General features: G+C 41.3%; 1 protein-coding gene across 3 annotated transcripts in view; it reads right to left on the bottom strand.

Annotated features, from left to right (window-relative positions):
• Positions 1-18,663, bottom strand: part of DPF3 (double PHD fingers 3) — a gene marked incomplete at both ends in the record, with an annotated part of 154,866 nt that overhangs the window by 73,854 nt on the left and 62,349 nt on the right. For all 3 annotated transcript variants that reach the window (XM_079536904.1, XM_079536905.1, XM_079536906.1), the window contains 2 exons: positions 6,963-7,070; positions 12,193-12,353. In XM_079536904.1, the coding sequence (XP_079393030.1) occupies positions 6,963-7,070; positions 12,193-12,353 (269 nt within the window). The remainder of the gene's footprint in view (positions 1-6,962; positions 7,071-12,192; positions 12,354-18,663) is intronic.

Raw genomic sequence — 18,663 nt, 5'->3', positions numbered from 1 at the left:
CATTGATGAACTCATCTGTAAGCTGCAGGCTTATCTGATGAATAAACACCTACTTAAATCAAGGACAATGCACACGTACTTTGCTGGATAGGAAGCCAAAAAAAAAAAAAAAAAAGGCCCAGCAGAAATCAATATTTACCTTGGTATAAGTAAAAGCTAGAGGTGGTAAACAATGAATTTCCCCCACCCTGTTTTCATGACAGATTCCCAATTTGCTAAAGAAATGATCAGAAGAAAATCTGGGCTGTTAAGGAGGGATTCCTACAGTGCTGATAAATGTTCCTTCTCACATGCTGAAGTTTATTATTTTAGCCCTAATTTAAAAATATACGTATCATAATGTAAATCTTCAGTTTGTCCCAAAGAGATAAGAACATAGGTATATTAATCCAACCTGAGGATTCAGCACAGCTACTGTGCAGATGCGCACTGTAACACCACGTGAGAACTGATGCTTATCCACTATCTCTGCCACAAAAATAAGTATTTTTTAACTTCTACATGGGGTACAAAAAATGTTGATGGGAGTAGGTGAAAATGAGATCCACTCTATTTATACCAAAACCTCCAGGACAGCTGTGGGAATTGCACAGTAAAATTCTTTGACATGAATTATGCAGCATCTTCAAACATGAACCTCACCACTGTCTACAGTCTCTGAGATTGAGCTATTTGACATGTCACTTAATTTTTGCCAAACATTTGACATAAATACACCACAGAACTGTTACTTTGGCACCCCCTACAAAAATCAAATCCCATTTAAAAAAAAAAAAAAAAAAAAAAAGGGTTAAAAATAACCTATTCCTGCCAGAGAAGAAAAGCGTTACACGTTGACTCATGCAGTAGGCTCAGTCACTCTCCTACCCTAGTTTTACAAGCAGCGAGTTCCATTCATTTCTGCAGAGGTGACTCCTGACCTACTTCAGTGTACGTGGACCAGAGTCAGGCCTCGTCCTTACAAAAAGCACACTATTCACTGCTCCCTCTGCTGGCCCTGCAGCACCACCTGCTTCTGCCTGAATACAGAAGGAGATACATGCAGAGCCCATTTCCAATCCTATCACAATGAAATATCTAGCAGTTGTAATCAGGAATTACTAAATGAAAAGGAAAAAAGAAAAACCCTAAACTCACAATATCTTAAAGTACTAAAGAGTACACTGTAAAAGATATGCAGGGTAATGTTGCAAGCCCAAGTACTTATATATACAGATATACTTGAGTGTAAAGCAAGTTTCCAAATACAACCGAATCCCAAGAGTTTGGAGAGAAGACAGCAAACGACACAGCATCTGGTAACAGGCAATGAAACTCCTCTTACATGAAAAAACTAGATCAAGTCACCAGAGAATAAAAGTTGTAGAAGTTGCACCTATCTGCTGGCTGTTTGTGTCACATCTGCCCTAAATTTTGATTTCATCACAGAAAATGTTTATAAAAACTACAGAAAGTAAATAACAGTAATATATTAAAACAAAATAGAACTCAAACAGCTATCCACAGAAGTATCTTTGGTAACGTCAGATCTGCAGAAAGCTGTCCAAAGTCAGAGCAATTGTTCCTCTGATATTATGTCCCTTTCAGGAATTTCTTCTCTAAATTTCACAGAAGCACTCTACTTTGGCACCAGCATTATCCTGCCAGTTCTGATCCTAAGTTAATCTTCATGGATTTTAAAGAGGGGCCATAGGTAGGGTTTAAAACAGAAGCAAATTTTATCCCTTAATCACAGAGAAGTTTCCATACATGTTACATAACAGCAAAACTTTTCGATAAAAAAGCGTATTTCCATACAGAGCTCATAGGGAAACAATACTGCTGTCTGGCAGTAGTAAACAAGAACTAGCAAGTAATTGCAGAACTAGCAAAAATGTGTAGAAAAGCACTGAAATTGAAAGTGAAGCTGGTCAACGTTAATTGGCCCATCTGAAAAAAAACGTGAAAGGGAAATTCTCATTAGTGTTTTGAATTATTTTTAGGCTCGGATGTTTTTGAGGGACACGGGACATATCAATAAGGGAAAGAGTATGGAACTCAGGAGAACTGAGTTATTTCTGTGTTCTTGGTTTCTACTGGAAACAGCTGTTCCATAAACCTCTGTTTAGATCTTCATACAAGTGATTTATTTTCTTTGCAGTCTATTTCTCCATTTTATAATAGAAGGACTTTCTTTGTATATTTTATATTTGGACTGTATTAACTGCTACAGTGTGCAGATAGTATAAGACTACTTCAAACTGATCCCCAGGATAGTGGTCTAACAAGTTGCTTGAGTCTCTAGATGCTATCGTATAAATGATAGTAATGCTAATTCTGCTCTGTGCTTTTTAATTTCAGCTTAACATTATCTTAGTGACGTGCTCCACCTTAAAGAGCACTGATCTCCACGGATAGGCTGAGCATCGTCTGCAAGAGCTGAGGGCACTTGGCACTTCCCACGATAAACACAGTACCTTCTACCGTCAAGCGCAGTCTCTACAAGGTAAGTTGAGATGTGTGGAAGAGATAGTGGCTTATCTGCAAGGAATCTGTTCATTTGTTCATAATCACAGAGGTGTTTCCCAGACTACAACAGATCAGGCATTGTTTAAGGGCCATCTGAAAATCTGGTCTTGATTGAACGTGGTCCATCACAGCAAAAAAAATATTTTTGCTTATTTCTACTACTTCAGAGTTGTTAACTGGAAAAAAAAAATTGGCTATTTCTGCAGTTCAGCTGAACACTACCCAGAGGTAAGTAAGAGGATGAACCCTAACACAGCTCAGTCTCACCAGAGAGCAGCACACACAAACTGTACTCCACAGTCACTAAATGGATGGGAACGCTGCCAGCTCTAAGACCTCTCTATCATCTTTTGGAGTTAAAAATCAAAGGGCAGGAATAAACTGAGATGGGAACTTTCCAGCCATATTCTCTACAATTGCATAGCACGTGAAACACTTGAAGTTCTGTGTGCGTGCATGTAGGTACACATCTATATTTAGCCATCTTGTAAAACTGAAGTGGGACACTACCAATTTAAATTCCAGAGTTCGCAGCCATAGGCATCCTGTCTGTTCTCATTTACATAGCTGCAAATCTTGTGTAATACCCAACTGTCAGCAGGGTTTACTGTAGGTAATACCAGTTTCACAATGTTGATACCTGACCCAACACAGAATCATGCTATCACCCAGTACCACAAAACCACTAAGCATGTTGGGCAGAAAGCAATTAAGATTTCAAAGGTGCTTGGGTGTAATCAGGGCATAACCTTTCTTCTATTTCAAAACCTCATCTTTCCAGTGCTCTGATATTACTAAAGGCCAGAACTCTATTGCTTGCCTTTGTGGCACTTGCAATTCAAGGTGATGGTAGCAAAGTTGGAAATCCTCCTCCCTTTCCTGTAAGATAACAGGCTAAGCAGCTCAGTCCAAGTCTCTCTCTCCCATTCCCACACAAACCATACAGAGGATCTCTGCTCTGCTCTTCCTCTCTTAACAGGCAGGAGAACAACCAGGTAAGGAGTGTGTGTGGTAGCACAACCTGCTTTCAGTCCTCTCACTGTTCCAATGCCATGCAAATACCACTGCCCAGTTTTGCAGGCAGCTAGGCTTGCCCAAACTTGGTTGAACAGAATGAGGCAGAGACCTAGTTTCATGAACATATCAACACCTAATAACTTTAGCTCTCTGTAACACCTCACATCCATTACAATGATGAAAACTTGGCTGCTCTTGAGACATAATGTTTGGTTCCAATTATATGAATTGCTACTGAAATACAAATACTAGTTCACGTGAAATTAAATGCCAGGAATACTTAGAGTTATTCATAAAGGTCTGATAATAATATTGACTGTATTGTCATTGAGGCAGTTACCATAAGTAAGCTTTGGCAATACTTTATTTCTATCACATATCTATTGGCTATTGGAGTAGGATGGAGGATGCTTAGAGTGTTAACTGCTACTTTGCTAGGGCTATCCATGCACTTAACATAGAATACAGTGGCAGAGGAAAATGGACATGTAAAGGCTGCATCAGCAACCTCTATTCCAGTATTCTGATATACACAGCTTTAGCTGTAACTATTCTTAAAGGGGAACACTTCACAAATAAGAGCAACAAATAAAGACAGTAAAAGCACCATGTTCTACTAGGACGAAAGCAGGAACTGACCCCAAGAAAAATATTACAGTGCACCTGCATTTTACAAAAAAGAAAGCAACAACAACAAAAAAAGCAGGATACTGTGTTGGAATACAATCTACGGGAAACAGAAAACACTGCAACATTTTCTTCATTAAATTTTGGTAATACCAAATATACCATAGCTGCAAAGTACCAACACTGCAGAAGTGTATTGCAACTATAAATCCTGAATTAGTACTACATGTACTTACTAATAAATCATTAGTATTATACTAATATATACTATTATATATATTATACTCCTAAGTTACTAGCAAGACAATACTTCAAGCTATCTATTGACCAACTGCTGACAAACTATGACTTACCAAACAAAAATTCTAGGTCTTTTATCTCCCAGATTATCTAGAACTCTTAAACTTCTGGACACAACTTATCTCTGTAGTGAACCTCTCCAAAAGCCCAAACAAGCATTCATATCCTCTTCTGTTTCCTCTGACTGCTGGATTAGAAACTTCTGAAGCCAAGATTCTTTTCTGTAACTTTGTAATAGAATTTTTATTAAAAATGCATCTGAAAAATAGATCTTAAATGTAAAAATGTTTTACAAAAGTACAACTTAAGAAAAATAAGATTTAGCCCAAATCTGATGTTGTAGAATTGCACTGCTTGCATGTATTACATAACATATAACCAACTCTCAACAGTCTCCTATCCTAAAAACTAGCTACTTCACATTAACCCAGCACAAGCAAGCAAATAGTCATCAACTACTGAGAACAGCTCTAAGTCAAGATGAGGATATCCAAGACCAAGGTACAGTGAAACTGAAATATTTAGATGAGATTCCGTCCAGATTTATTTTATATGTCCTACATCATCACTGTGCTTCTAAGGGATTATAAATCACCATCACCATATCTGCACCCCACACGGTCACCAAATGTTTAACTGAGAAATAAAGAGGTCAGCAGGAGATAGATTCCTAGGTTCAGTGCTAGACTTTATCTCAGTGATCCCCTTCAAAAATGTACAGCATTTCTACAATTCATGTTGCAAATAAATTAAACCTTTTCTTCTGAAATTGTCAAAAGTTACCTTTAAATGAAGTTCCATTGTTTTCTGTAGATCATATACTTTCAAATTCAAGAAAGGAAAAATCCCATTTTGCCTAGTAAGACTACTCCAGATATGCACAGATGGATTGAAATTATTTCATAGTGTAACTGATAAAGAAAGTTAATCACTAGATAGAAATTGGTTGGAAAATAGATTTAAATGGCAGAGCAATATAACTTGCCTTATTTGGCTGCCACTGGCAATGCAACAACAGTAGCACTCTTGAGATGCAGAAGAAATGTTTATAGCAGGGAAAACAACACAGAAGCAGACATGCTGAGGTCTCTTTATCTGATAACTTTGTGGTAATTGCCTTTCATGCCCTGTGGCAAGTAGGATGCACTAATTTGGCATTCAGTGAGTACAGCACAGAAGCATAATGCAAACAAAGAAGAATCTAACTCCACACTACTGCTTTGCCTTACTAAATTACCAAGGCACAACAGCATTTGCAACATCAAAAAAGAGTGAAGTAGAGATTTCTGTGGGTCAACATCATCCTCTTCCTCAAGTTCAGTTTCACTGACATCTGAGTAACCTGACTTGATTTCAATAGTTCTTTTTGGCTGGCTTTGCTATGAGGTCTGGTTCTATCTACTGGCTGAGCTTTCATCCTTAGTCTGCACCCCAACAGAGCAGACATTTCTTCGTTTTGTCCAACTGCCTGCTCACATCTGCCAGCCTGAAGTCTTCAAACACCTGTTTCTACCAACGTCAACAAGAATTTTGCCTCTGATTTTACTGGGTTTACAACTTGTCCATTTACTGCTTCTTTCTTCCTTTTCATTCACCACTGCACAGAAGCAAAGTTATCAATATTGCTGTGTACAGCTCAGTTCCCAGACGCCTTTTTTTCTGTCAAATAGGTTTATTTTTAAGCATTCTTAATTTACATTTTAGAGATTTCCTCTATTTTTTAAACTGGTAGTGTCTCACCTCTTAAAAACCACATACAGCTGTGCTCTCCCTCTTTCTTGTAACAGCTGACCCAAAGACAGCAAACCTTTATTACTAACTGCAGGGAAGAATGCACAACACTACTTTCTTCCTGACAGCTGCAGTTCCTCCACATCTGCTTTACAGTCACTCGCTCAGCATCCAGATTCATCACTTCATACAGCTTAATTGTGTGGGAAGAATACCAAGGACAATAACAGTGAAAGAAGAATAGACTAAGGTACACACATAGGTATACACACATATACAAATGTGGCATAATTTTCACCACATAATAATCTTTGCTAATTCTTATTTCCTGTTTCAGGAAATAGATTTCAGGTCACACCCCTGGTCCCTTTATGATAAATCTTTTCAGTGTAACGTTCTTCACACACAGTGGTCTCCACAAAAACTAGTTGGCAGATGCCAGAGGAAGATTATGTATTAATAACACACTGAGGCAGTAAACAGCAAAAAAACTGATCATTCACATCCTTATACATTTATTTGTGGATGCCCAGGATTCACTCCTATGGAAGGTAAATTCAGCTCTCATTTCATTTAGCACAAGCCATCCACATTTCTGCTAGGCATGAGTTAAGTACAGAGTTTAGTGGTTACTGTTACAGCAAACTGAGTTAAGGTGCAATAAACACAAAGAGAAATGGATGGAGAGGGACAAAGATGGAGTCCAAGGTCTAAATGCCAGGTTTGCGTGTATGCCAGCTGCTCTGCAGCACAGGAGAGAGAGGCAAACAAATACGTACCAGGTTTAATTTCCAGCAGCTTCAGCCTGGAATCCTCAGGAGGATGCAAACGCCTCTTTTTGCGCCAGCAACGTGCCGGGTATGTGTACAGCTGACCTGGGGCCAGGCCTGAAAATTAAAGGCAAGAAATAAAACAATCATATTTCAGTCTGTAAACCACAAAGCACTGTCTCTAGCATCTTTTCCCTTGTCCTTTCAGTGTCTCTTGTTAGAGGATTCAATCCTGCAAACTGTGATGCAGAACTATGCACTCAAGGTATCCAGTAGTCCGGAGGCTCCTTGGCACCTCTGGGGATCAGGCCTACAGAGAATCTGGGTCTCACTCATACACTTCACTCAGCTCACTGAAACCAGAGCTGCACATAAATAATTTGTGATTCCTTCAGGGTAAATAGAATTTCAGCCTCTCTTGGGTCACAGGGAGATGTCTCCTCCACGGGCAGAGAAAGTGCCTTGGGAGAGAAGAGATGAAGTTCCGACACACGAATCATAAGGCCCTGGTATGCAGACCAGCTCAGAAAACATCTTCTGAGTGAAAGCAAACAAAAAATCCGTGAGGTCTGGCTATTGGGACTTGATATTTTCGCTTGAATTCTGGACTTTTGTTTAAAAAGAGATCCTTTATTCTGGATATTGCCTTCCTCATGCCCACATCCTGAATTAAGGAGGAAATACAGCAGTAATGTTTATATTACTGCATGCTCCATTGATTCACATTTGGTGTTGCTGGCCTCTGAGCTGCCCTGGCTCTCATGATAGGCATCCCTTAGCCAACGCTCAAGCTATGCTTTGTTCTCCTGTATTCAGGACACAGCAGGGCCCTGTGAATGCACTGCTACTAAGAACACAGAAGCACACTGACAAGTTACTGCCCCAGTTACTCTTGATACCCAACAAGATCCAGAAATGCTGGAAGAATGTTGTTCTCGCCCCTGCTTCCGTTGACCTCTCTGTCTGCCACTTCTGCTTTTACTCTTCTGCCTTCTGCTGTTATTCCTGAAGGGGCTACTGAGCACAACTGAAGTTCCAACCCCACTGCCCTCAGAAAACAAATAAGACGATATAAGAGAGAGGACATTACTAATGTTACCATATCTGAAACAGTACCAGCAGTAAACAGCTGGACATCATTAAGGCAGCACGAGTAAAGCAAATCAGTTCAAGAACAGCAGGATGGCTTGCTCTCTGCCATTCCCTCTGAAACAGCCCAGAGAGCATATCAGCTCTGGAACAAAGCTGATTCATTGAGTCAGATGCAGATAACACAAGAAAAAAGACAATATACTGTCACTAGGAAAAAAAAAAAAAAATAAGAGACACGCATACACCAAATTTATTCACCCTAAGGGTATGGGCTAATCACGTTCTGCAAGCTTTTGGCTTGAAATAGTTGAGCTGTTGGAGATGCCAGTTCAGACTTCAATGATTTCCACCTGCTTCCTGGCCTTGGTGCATAAATGGAGCATCTACATCATACTGCCTGTGTTTGGCCAAATGATGGAATGTTCGCAGAGGTCCTGGCTGCCCGAGGTCACAGTGCAGGCCCAGGGCTTTGCACATCCTCTTTTGTCACTGCACAGATTCCTAGGCATTATGCCCAACACAAGAAGGATGCGTTTTGGTGAGCAGCACATGTGACTGTTTTAAGGATAAAATGTGAATAACCAGTACTTCTGCAGTGCTTGACACATTTCTACAAGGCATTTTGCAAACATTAACCACTGCAAACAATTGCTATTATGGTGGGGTGGATTGTGGATTGTGCCTGCTCTGATGTGAGTCATTAAAGAGGTGGAGCCAAGATGCCTCACCCTTTCACAGTAGGTTTTGTTCAAAAATTTGCTCACAGCATTGAAAAGCAGGGTTGTTAGGCTAAGGAAACAGGACAGAGAATCAGCCTTCCATTGCACAGACCTCCAGAGAGGAGAGATTTGAATGAAGTGGGCACCATTGCTTTGAACATTTCTCCCAGACAGAGAAAAGCAAGGATCCACTGCAGTTTTGAGATAATATCCATTAACATGGGTTCAAGTATTGTGAACTCACGTATGAATTGGCAATTCTGGATTCGGCCAAGACACTGAATGCCAACTGCAAATGCTGAAAGGCCAATGAGAAACACAGCAGGTATCCTTGAATAGATGAAAGTGGAGAATTCTCCTCCCTTGAGGAAATGAAGCCCACTCCAGGTGGCAGATAGGCTCCTAAGTTCCTCCAACACCAAAATCCATGGTTGTGGAGCTTTTTTTCCCCATTTGCCTTTAGACAGTATTTCAGGTCAGGGATACTAAATGAGAGGGAATCCAGCACACAAGACAGATACCAAGAAGGCTGGCAGAGAATTTCTGGAGATGTTCAGGTCTCTCTATTCCTATTTGCAATATCCTTGCTCATTAACACACAGCCATCCAGTAAAATAAGACAGATATCAAGCCTCATCTTGATTCAAACTCATTAGATACTATCTTCAGTCCTCTGCCCTGACACCTATATGTCTCCATACTGCCTCACGTGAAGCGTGGACCATCGACTGTTTACACAGAGGAGAAGCAATAAAAAAAAAGGGTCTGTTCTGAACAGAATCTAGCCCCTGCACAGTTGATCTTGCAGGGCATATAGAAATAACACTTATGCATGTCTTACTGTCTTGTCTTCAGTCCTAGCTGAGCTGTCTCTCCCTCTGGGGCCTTATAGGGCAACCAGAGAAGGTTCCAACCATTTGCTTATAGAGGAAATAGCAGAACCTGCAGTGAGTTATGTTGTTTATCTCATTAGTGTAGGAGAGCCATAACTCAAAGCTCTTGTGAAAGGCTGGGGGAGGAGGAGAGAAGAGGGAGGGAGTTATGTGCAGTATTGTGTGAAATTAACCCTGAACTGTTTATCATGAAATGCAGTTTTCTGACTCCTTTAACAAAGAGGATGGTGAGAAACCAGGTTAATAGATTGAGATCCCAACTCTCCTCTGTTTTTCAAACTCTCTGTAAAAGAAAATAGTTCCTGGAGCTTTGCCATTTGTCTTTATGCAGTTTTTCATGTTATGGATAATAAATGGCAATGAACATAGCACACAAGATGGATACTACGGTGGCTGACAAAGAATTCTTGGAGATGTTCAGTATGAGCATAAGTACAATATCTATAGCCTGAAAACAGGGACGCTAAAACTAAACAAGGATGCTTTGACCCACTATAACGATACTACAAGAAATAGATGATGCAAAGAGACCCAAGGGAGCACTAAATGGGCTAATAAAAATCAAGAAAGAGGAAAGCAAATATGGGGGAGGAGGACTGCTTCATTTTGCACTGATTATTCTAAATTAAAATAACAAAAGCATCAGATTTGGTGGCTGCAACAAATGCAGAAAGCCTGATTCACTTAAGACTCTCTATGAGGAATGTTCTACCATTAGTTCCCACTGGAGCCACTGACTCTTTTGCAGGGGAAGCCACAGGAAAGTTCAGTATCAGAAGTGAGAAAAAGATTTGCACAGTGCATTTGCCAAAGGTTGTCCAGAGAACTAGTGACAGAGCTCTTGGCTCCTGGTGTGATGCTGTAACTCTTCTAGGATGATTTCCTCTCTAAGTGCAGGGACACCAATGAGACCTACACAATACTATGTTTGCTTATCTTTGTAGCAAGTGCTCTTGCCAAAACATCATTTGTGTATATAGTGGATGTATACGTGTTTATTACTGAGCTCACAAGGCTTAAAAAGCAGCACCTTACTCATAACCTGATGTTACAAGAACAAAAATTGCAGAGCCAAAGTGATTAACCAAAAAGAAAAAATAAAAAAGGAAAAAAAAAAAAAAAGGAAACCTATCTTTGCAAAAGCATAATCTCTTAGGAATTAGGAGATTTTAGATTTAAAAAAAAAAATTTAATGTGGTCATAAACCACATTTAGCAGTCTCAGATTACTGAAGTAGTTTTGGCAGCTGAGATATTCTTAGGATATTTTTAACGCTGGTAAAACACCCGCTGTCTCCTGCAACAGAAGTGGCTGCATTTTGCTACAGTTTTCTGGTGGTACTGCAAGACCATAGAACACCTACTTTGAGTATTTTAGGAACAGGAGCAGTGCAAAGATCTGTCCCTCTATCCTAGATATGTCCCTTCCTATCCTAGGAAGCATTTCAGATAAGCACCCTTCAGAGGCATGAGTTGCTTTCCTAGTCTGCTCACAGGAGGGGAGGCAAGTGTCCTTTGTGTTCCTCCTGCTACAGCTGCAGCGAGTTAGCCAGTGGAGGAGGTAACAGCAGCCTGCATCTATCCACAGTTCCAGGTTGGATTTTTTGTTTTCTTTTTTTTTTTTTCCAGTATGGTTTACAGGAATTGACAAGGATATGTGCACATGATCAGTGCCTGTGTACACTTGACCCCTTCTTACCTGGATCTCCAGTATGCACTGGGGGGGAGGGGGGAAGAAAAAACACAAATCCACTCCTGTATTGTCAGAAAATTCATGCCTGTGCTAACTGTGGATCAGATACTCAGCCATACTCCAGCAAAATTTTCACTGGGTTTCAGGATTTCTGTTTAAGTAACATCAAGCCTTTGAACTGGTGATTGTCCTCTGCTTTCAAAACAAGGGTTTCAGATGGATTTATTCTAACAAAGGAAAGACTGACCAAAGCCTGCTAAACTAATGGTGGCCTTTCCCCCATTGGAAAGAAACTTAGCCAAAGGTCTTTGAGGATGTATATTAATTTTTTTCTGCAGCTGAGAAAACTGAGACTCCAGAGCTGATATCCAAACTTGTCCAAAATAGAACTAGAAGTTTACCTACATTTCTAATCATCAGAACAAAGTTCATTCCAGTTGCTGGACTCTCCTGTATTTCACCTCCACTATATGTACTTCCTAATGCAACCCTTTATTTTCAGCATTCACCTGAGACTTCCACCTCCGCTTCTCCACCCTGAACATAATTTCAATCCTGCTTAGAACAGGGCATTGTGCCTTCTACAGACTGGGATCAATAGCATTAGAAGAGCTACAGTGATACAGTCTTAGAAACTACCATGTCAGGCACTTCTTCGGGTAAGAGAGAATAATTAGGATCAGCTCTCTGCAGTTACCAAAGGAAATCCCCCGCAGGCACAGAGGTTTAGGCAGCTTCTCTTCTGCGTGGCCTGTAGCAGGTTTGAGTTTCTATTAATTAAATCCCATGGGGGCTCAGTGGCCAGACCTCCAGACATGCGCACGCACACTTACTGCTACCAACCTGGTCCCCTGTGCCGCTTCTCCATCCAGATGTAGCAGTTGTTCTGAGCAACTCCAGTCTGCGAGTCCAGGAAGGGAAGGCGAACGCTCCGTTCAGCACACAACCGGGAGTTGTAGCTGCGACAGTGCTCAATTGCTTCTTTGTAGAACTGGTCCCCAAGTCTGCCAAAAGAGACAGGGCGGAGATTAGAAAAGGTTGCTCTTCCCCTCAAACAAGACTAGGGAAAAGGGGTCATACGGTTGGTTTATTCAAACTGACAACCAGAAAAACTTCCCCTGAACACGTGAAAAGCTGGCTGACACCATACGCTATCAAAGCAGATCATGCAGAAACTGTCATCAAAGGACGATACTCTTAGAAAACAGGCGCAGATCTTTTCAGCAGGCACAGCTACTGGACAAACAAATGCTGCAACCACACTGGCCCCCAACCCAGCGCCATGCACCACGTACACAGCAGTGACCTCATTCTATTGTCTCTCTTCCCCTGTAGTTTGTAGTCCAGCAAAGTCAGTACACCAAACGTGTCAATTTTGTGCTATAGCGACTCCTACAGTATTGTGAACAACCAAAAAGCCAGACAGGTTTAGAAGAACTTAAATCCAGCATTTCTTAGTTCAAAGAACCTAAAAGAGCAGAAGACACAGTCTTCTTACTGTTGTTTCTGAAGCATGAAAACACACCCTTTAACAGCTAGAGCCATGTCTGCAACGCTTACACTAGATGTTTCCTCTCCACCATTCCAGAATTTTCCACAATTGGGTTTAAGGCACCAACAGCAGCAGGCTACAACAGCAGCTGGTAAGATCCCGCGTGGCAAATCCTTTGTTCTGGAGCCCAGTGGGAAGAACCAAGCTAAAGACAATGTCACTTCTTTCATAAATATTGGTTCAAAAATTCTGTAGGATCTTCATATTCCCTTGAGAAAGGTTTAAAAACTCTGCCTGCTGGAGATTACCAAAATCCTCCCTCCAAATTGTTCTAAACAGGGAAAAGCATCAAAGTAGAGCTACCCTAAGGACACAAAGCAGCTGTCATGCTGGAGCAAGTAGGTGGGCCATGCTGCTGAACCTCATTCTTGATCTATTGTCAAGGTGAAATTCAGTCGTGACATGAATAGCTAGGAAAGCTACCCATCAGGGGTAAGTTCATTAGAAAAAAAGGAGCAGAATGAGATATAGCTTAACTTGCACTGACTCCAATATTCATTAGTGTGCAAAAAGAGTATAACACACAGCAAGGGAGCTGGAAGGATGCACACACAAAGATAAAAGAAGCTCCCTTTGCTGTTCTGTTTATCCACTATCCCCCCTTCCATAGGCACAACTGCCATTTTAAACGTGTACTCCTTTCGCACACCTCTAAATGCCAAACTGGTGCAAATCACTATTTTGCTGTGTTTGACAGTCTGATACGCATTTTTTATGTCACTTGTCATTTCCACATCATAACGTTCGTGGGAGCAATACTCGTTCTCCACGGGCCGTATCGGTGCACTATCTTTTTGTTGATAGGGGCTGATATCAGAGACTTACTGAAGAACGAAAAAACAGAGGCAGGAATCTCTGGCTCCTCCTTCTCATTGCTGATAACCAGTTCTCAAGTGTCAAGTCACCCAATCGTGGATAATGTTAAGAGATTTGATGAATCTTTCTTCTGTGAATGTATTCAACTGACTTCAACCCATCTTTATTTTTCACACCTAAACCATGGTGGGGCAATGAGTTCCAAAGCCAAAATATTACTTGTGGGGAAAAAGAGCATTTTCTTGTGTTTTAAGCCACATCTCAATTATTCACAATTACAAGTCCAAAAGTCCTCCACAAAGCTGCCATCAGGTTACTTTTCTAACAGATGCAGGCAGACCAGCATGCCAAAGCTGTAGGTGTGGAATGAGCACCATGGACTGGTGATGTCTGCTACGTTCATTCGTGATGCAATGATTTCAGCTGCTGCATTTCAGAGAAAATAAGACAGTCCCCAGCAGGCAAGAATTACACCCGGGAGCCAGTGCACCTTTTGGCTACATAGATTTTCCAAAGGTTGTTAAGTTGTTCCATACAGCACATGCCTGTTTGAATTTAGCATCTTGCAGCCCTGTCCCTGACCAGTGACCACCAGTCCCAGGCAGCAACTGGTGTACAGGGTCTGGAAAAGAGAGCTCTGAGCTGCACAAGAGGACTGAGCTGTTGGAGGGGGCAGTGCAGAGGGATGCCTCTGTGTGGTGAGGTTACAAGAACTGTGGCCGTCAGCTTTCGTCACAGGGCCACAGTTCTTGTAACTTCACCACACCTCTGGATGCAGAATCACCCACAATGACCTCAACCGCATTTTTCCATTAAAGACAGCAGAGGAAGGAAGGGGGGCAGGGGAAAGAAGAAAAGATAAGCTGCACTACTATACAAAGAATATGGCTAGGAAGAAATGAACCTTATTAAAAGCTGTAATTAAAGTCATACACTTGTGTAATCAAAATCAGTAACAAGGAGACTCCAGCTGATCAAAGATTAACAGCTCTTTCCTCAAACGCTTCAGCTTCCGCAGAGCTAAGTCAGATTCCCCTACATTAAACCAGGGATGCTCACAAACTCCAAGGAGAAAGGAAGAGCACAGCTGTGTGACAACAAACTGTCACTGCTGCACAGGTTTCTTTATGCTAAAAATTACTCCATTCATTAGAATATAAACCTCACAAAGCACACTTATTAAAAAAAAAAAAAAAAAAAGACACGTCAGAAACCCAGATACAACATCTGGCCAGAGATGACCGCACTTTCCACCTTCTAAGACTGAAAGTAACTATAAATCTTTGAGTGATAAATATTTGGCTTTCAGTGACACCATCAAGTAGGGTGTAAGATTACATTTCAGATTTTTTAAGTAGGAGAAAAGGGGTTTTGAGAACCCAATGTGTTTAACGACCAGAGAAGCTGCCAAGTTAATGTGTCAAATTCATTCTTCACACAATTATGTACTCTTAACTGTTTCATCACATTTATTTTAAGGATCACAAATACACACCTTTTGCCTTAGAGAAAGATAACAATCTAGGAGAAGCATTTAGTCACCACTGTACTTCAGGAAAGCTTGCTCACTACAGTGAGCGCAATCAAGAACTCACCTCCTAACTATTCACAGGGAAAGCCAGTACTCAAGTACTGCACCACTGAGGCTTTGTCTTGAATTTAATTCTGAATGGAATTAAAATAAGAAGAACAAACAATCAAATACTGGAAAGCAAGGAAACTGTATTTCTCTAGGACAGTCATATCCCTGTGGAAAACAGCTTCCCTGCATCTACTTCTGGATGTTTGGTTGTTGTTTTTCTTTACCACCGTTTTCTTCACTACAGTAAATCTCATTCTAAACTTCAGTTCCCATTTTGAAGGAACTTCTGATATTTTTTTTCCCTTGTTTTCTACGTGGTGTTAAATATTCAAACAGAGTATATTCTGTGTTACGCAGGAAAAGTAGAAAGTGTTATTAGGAATGGTGCAGAAAAGACCCTATTGCACTGGTCACTGTAGAGTCACAGAGGTGGGATAAGACTCAGCTCCCTCCCAGACGATTTACAGTGGAAGTGGAGAACAGTCAAGGGTGGGGATAAGACTGGTGAGCACAGGAGTTCAAGTGGAACCCAAACAGATCAGCTGAGTTTGAATGAAACACATGAAGAGAAAAAAAGAAAAAAAAAATAGACATTAATAGTGAAAAGTGTATCATACGTCAGAAAGATTAATGATCTGGTGTTACAAGCTTCTTAGTTTTCCCAAGTTGTGTTGCCAAAGAAGACTTACACTTCATCTCCTGAAAAAATATCTGTAAAAACTATGGGGAATTTCTGCATTATTTTCATGAAAAGTATGTATGACTCAGTGCTGTGCTGTGACTGACTGCAAGGGTCAATTCTTCACTTTGGACATGGGAGAGACAGGTCACACTGACTTGTCTAGATTTATATTCACAATACAAAATCATCATCATCATCATCATCATCATACACATAGATTTCAACAGTGTTGGGAGAAAATCAAGGAGCAGACAAATTACTCTTGGTCAAGGGATGCAAATCACACTGAATATAGCACAACTGGAAATACAAACTGAAGTTTTCAGCACACTGCAAAAAGAACACGAATGAAACCCTGCAGGTTTCTGCCAAGTGAAACCCTGAGTGGACCAATGGGACAGGTGACACTGCTGGGATACATGCAAGTTTTGCTTTTACATTCCAGCCGCAGGACACTGAAATAACTCAGTTCTCACTGACTAATAAAGCTGTCCCAGTTGGAAAAGAACAGCTTATGCTGTTAAAAATCTGCAAAATTGCATATAAGCATCCATTTTCAAGAGGAGTCTTTCTCCAGTGGGAGATAGGGACTCTATTCCGGTGGAAAAGGGTGGTACCAGAACTAAACAACTGGCTTGGAGCAGTAGAAGTGCAGTCGGAGTGAAGCAAACACTCAAAGAACTTGAAGCACGGCAGCACTCGGGTGCTTGGCACAGGAATATGAGGCTGGTGCAGACCTGTGCAGCTTAGCAGGTAGTCTCCAGCAAAAGAGATATACTAAGACGGAGGAGCAACCCCTGAGATTTTCATTAGGTCACTGTCTTTTTAAATGTTAAGAAACAGAGGTTTTCTAACAAGGAGTCAGGCCACCTTACGACAGTCAGTGAAGAACCTTTTTTTCCCCTCAAACTTTGTCTCTGCCTAGACTACAGGATTTCTGAGTAGACTCTGACTTACTGCTTCTTTTTGTACAGTACCTAGTGACATCCTTCTGCCTAGGCATGCCTTATACCATAGCAAGTACTGGCCTGGTCTATATGCCCATTCTATAACAATAAGGACCAAGAACTACACTTTGGGACAACAGTTTCAGAGCTCCTCCTGTTTGTGAGGGCCCAAAAAGAGGCAAACCAGCTCTCCACCATCCTCGTCTGCAAAGCCCAGGCTACTTGAGTGCATCACACCTTTTTAAAAAGCTGCAAAATAGGAAGCATCTAGGTGCATCCTTCCTTCACTGCCTATCACGCTTTAGATTAGAATCTAGAAAAGAAGAGGACTCAGTAAAGACATGTAACCATACTTTTAGCCTCCGGTCTTACATTTAAAATCATTTGACATTGCGATTTCAAATCAGAAATCGTTCTTCAGGAACACAGCCACTCAGTTTCAAACTGGGCAAGATCTGGGAAGCATGGTGGGAAACAAGCAAAGAAATGCTGAGTCAGAAGATAACCCAGACTCTCCTTCCAGAGACATTCATGAATCAGCCTGGAAACAAAGCACAAGTGCAGTCTTGGGCCTCCTCACAAAGATAAGCAGGGACAAGGGAGTCATGCACCCAACCTATTAGCTGCCACTGACACAGCAGACCACGAGGTACCACTGACCAACCACACGTCCTGGCAAGTGCTGCTGAGGCTTGCACCATGCTGGCTGTACAAGACTCTTCCAGCAGACCCCACAAGGCTGCTGTCAGGTCACTGCTGCTCTCCGTAAGCCTTGAGATGAAGAATGCCACAAAGTTCAATTATTCCAACTCTTCTATTTAATACCTACGCAAAACCTCCAGAGAATAGGATGAAGTGATATGGGTAGCAATGTAAGCCACATTATGTTGATGACACAAAGCTTTATGTATCCTTTCCCCCTTATTCATTCAGCACTCTTCCAAAACCTCTCAGCATTGAGAGCAAGGATATTGTGGTTGGCGCAGGTAGAAGCCGTAAGAGAGAGCAGCAAGGATGGCTGGAAGTGGTAAATGTTGCAAACTGTGAGCTAATAACACTTACTATTCAAAGACAGGCTAATGTGGACAATCTAATAGACACAATCATCAAAAGGGCCTCCCTTTCTCTCTCTCTCTCTCTCTCTCTCTCTCTCTCCAGTCAGCATAATTCTGTTTCCAGGTGGTGGTCTGGCTACGCTCACATGTTTTCACATCTAGGCTACTATGATTTTCTGCCTTAAGCCAGATGAGCAACAGACACAGCTAGCTACAAAAGTGTGGTGCCTACTACACCACGAAGCAAGTCCAAGAGATCAGTACACCCCAGTCTGCACTCATCCATTTTCCTCATGCACTCAAGCACTGATGTTTGGGGGTTTTTTTGTTTTGGTTTGGTTTTTTTTTATGCAGTGGAATAAGCTCAAGCCATTTGAAAAATTTCTTCTTTCTGGAGCTGGAACAGCATATACAACTGGAACTCTGTGCTTAGCAGAGCACAGCATCCACCAGTCTCCTGCAGTGCCTTTAGACAGCACAAGCTCACAGCCTGGAGCATCCTCGCAGAGGAAAGAACTGTGCTCACTGCTCATGCTCACATTACACTGCAAGATGGTAACAGTCATCCAAAGAGAGAAGAGAAAATATGGCATATACAGAAAGTATCAGACCATTGTTAAATATTAAACAGCACTGGCTGGGCCCAACCTCTATGTGTATCCTGCATTTTCTAATATATG

Source organism: Tetrao urogallus, assembly GCF_951394365.1.
Source record: "Tetrao urogallus genome assembly, chromosome: 6".
Classification (NCBI taxonomy): domain Eukaryota; kingdom Metazoa; phylum Chordata; class Aves; order Galliformes; family Phasianidae; genus Tetrao; species Tetrao urogallus.
This window is presented reverse-complemented; position numbering and strand designations above follow the sequence as displayed.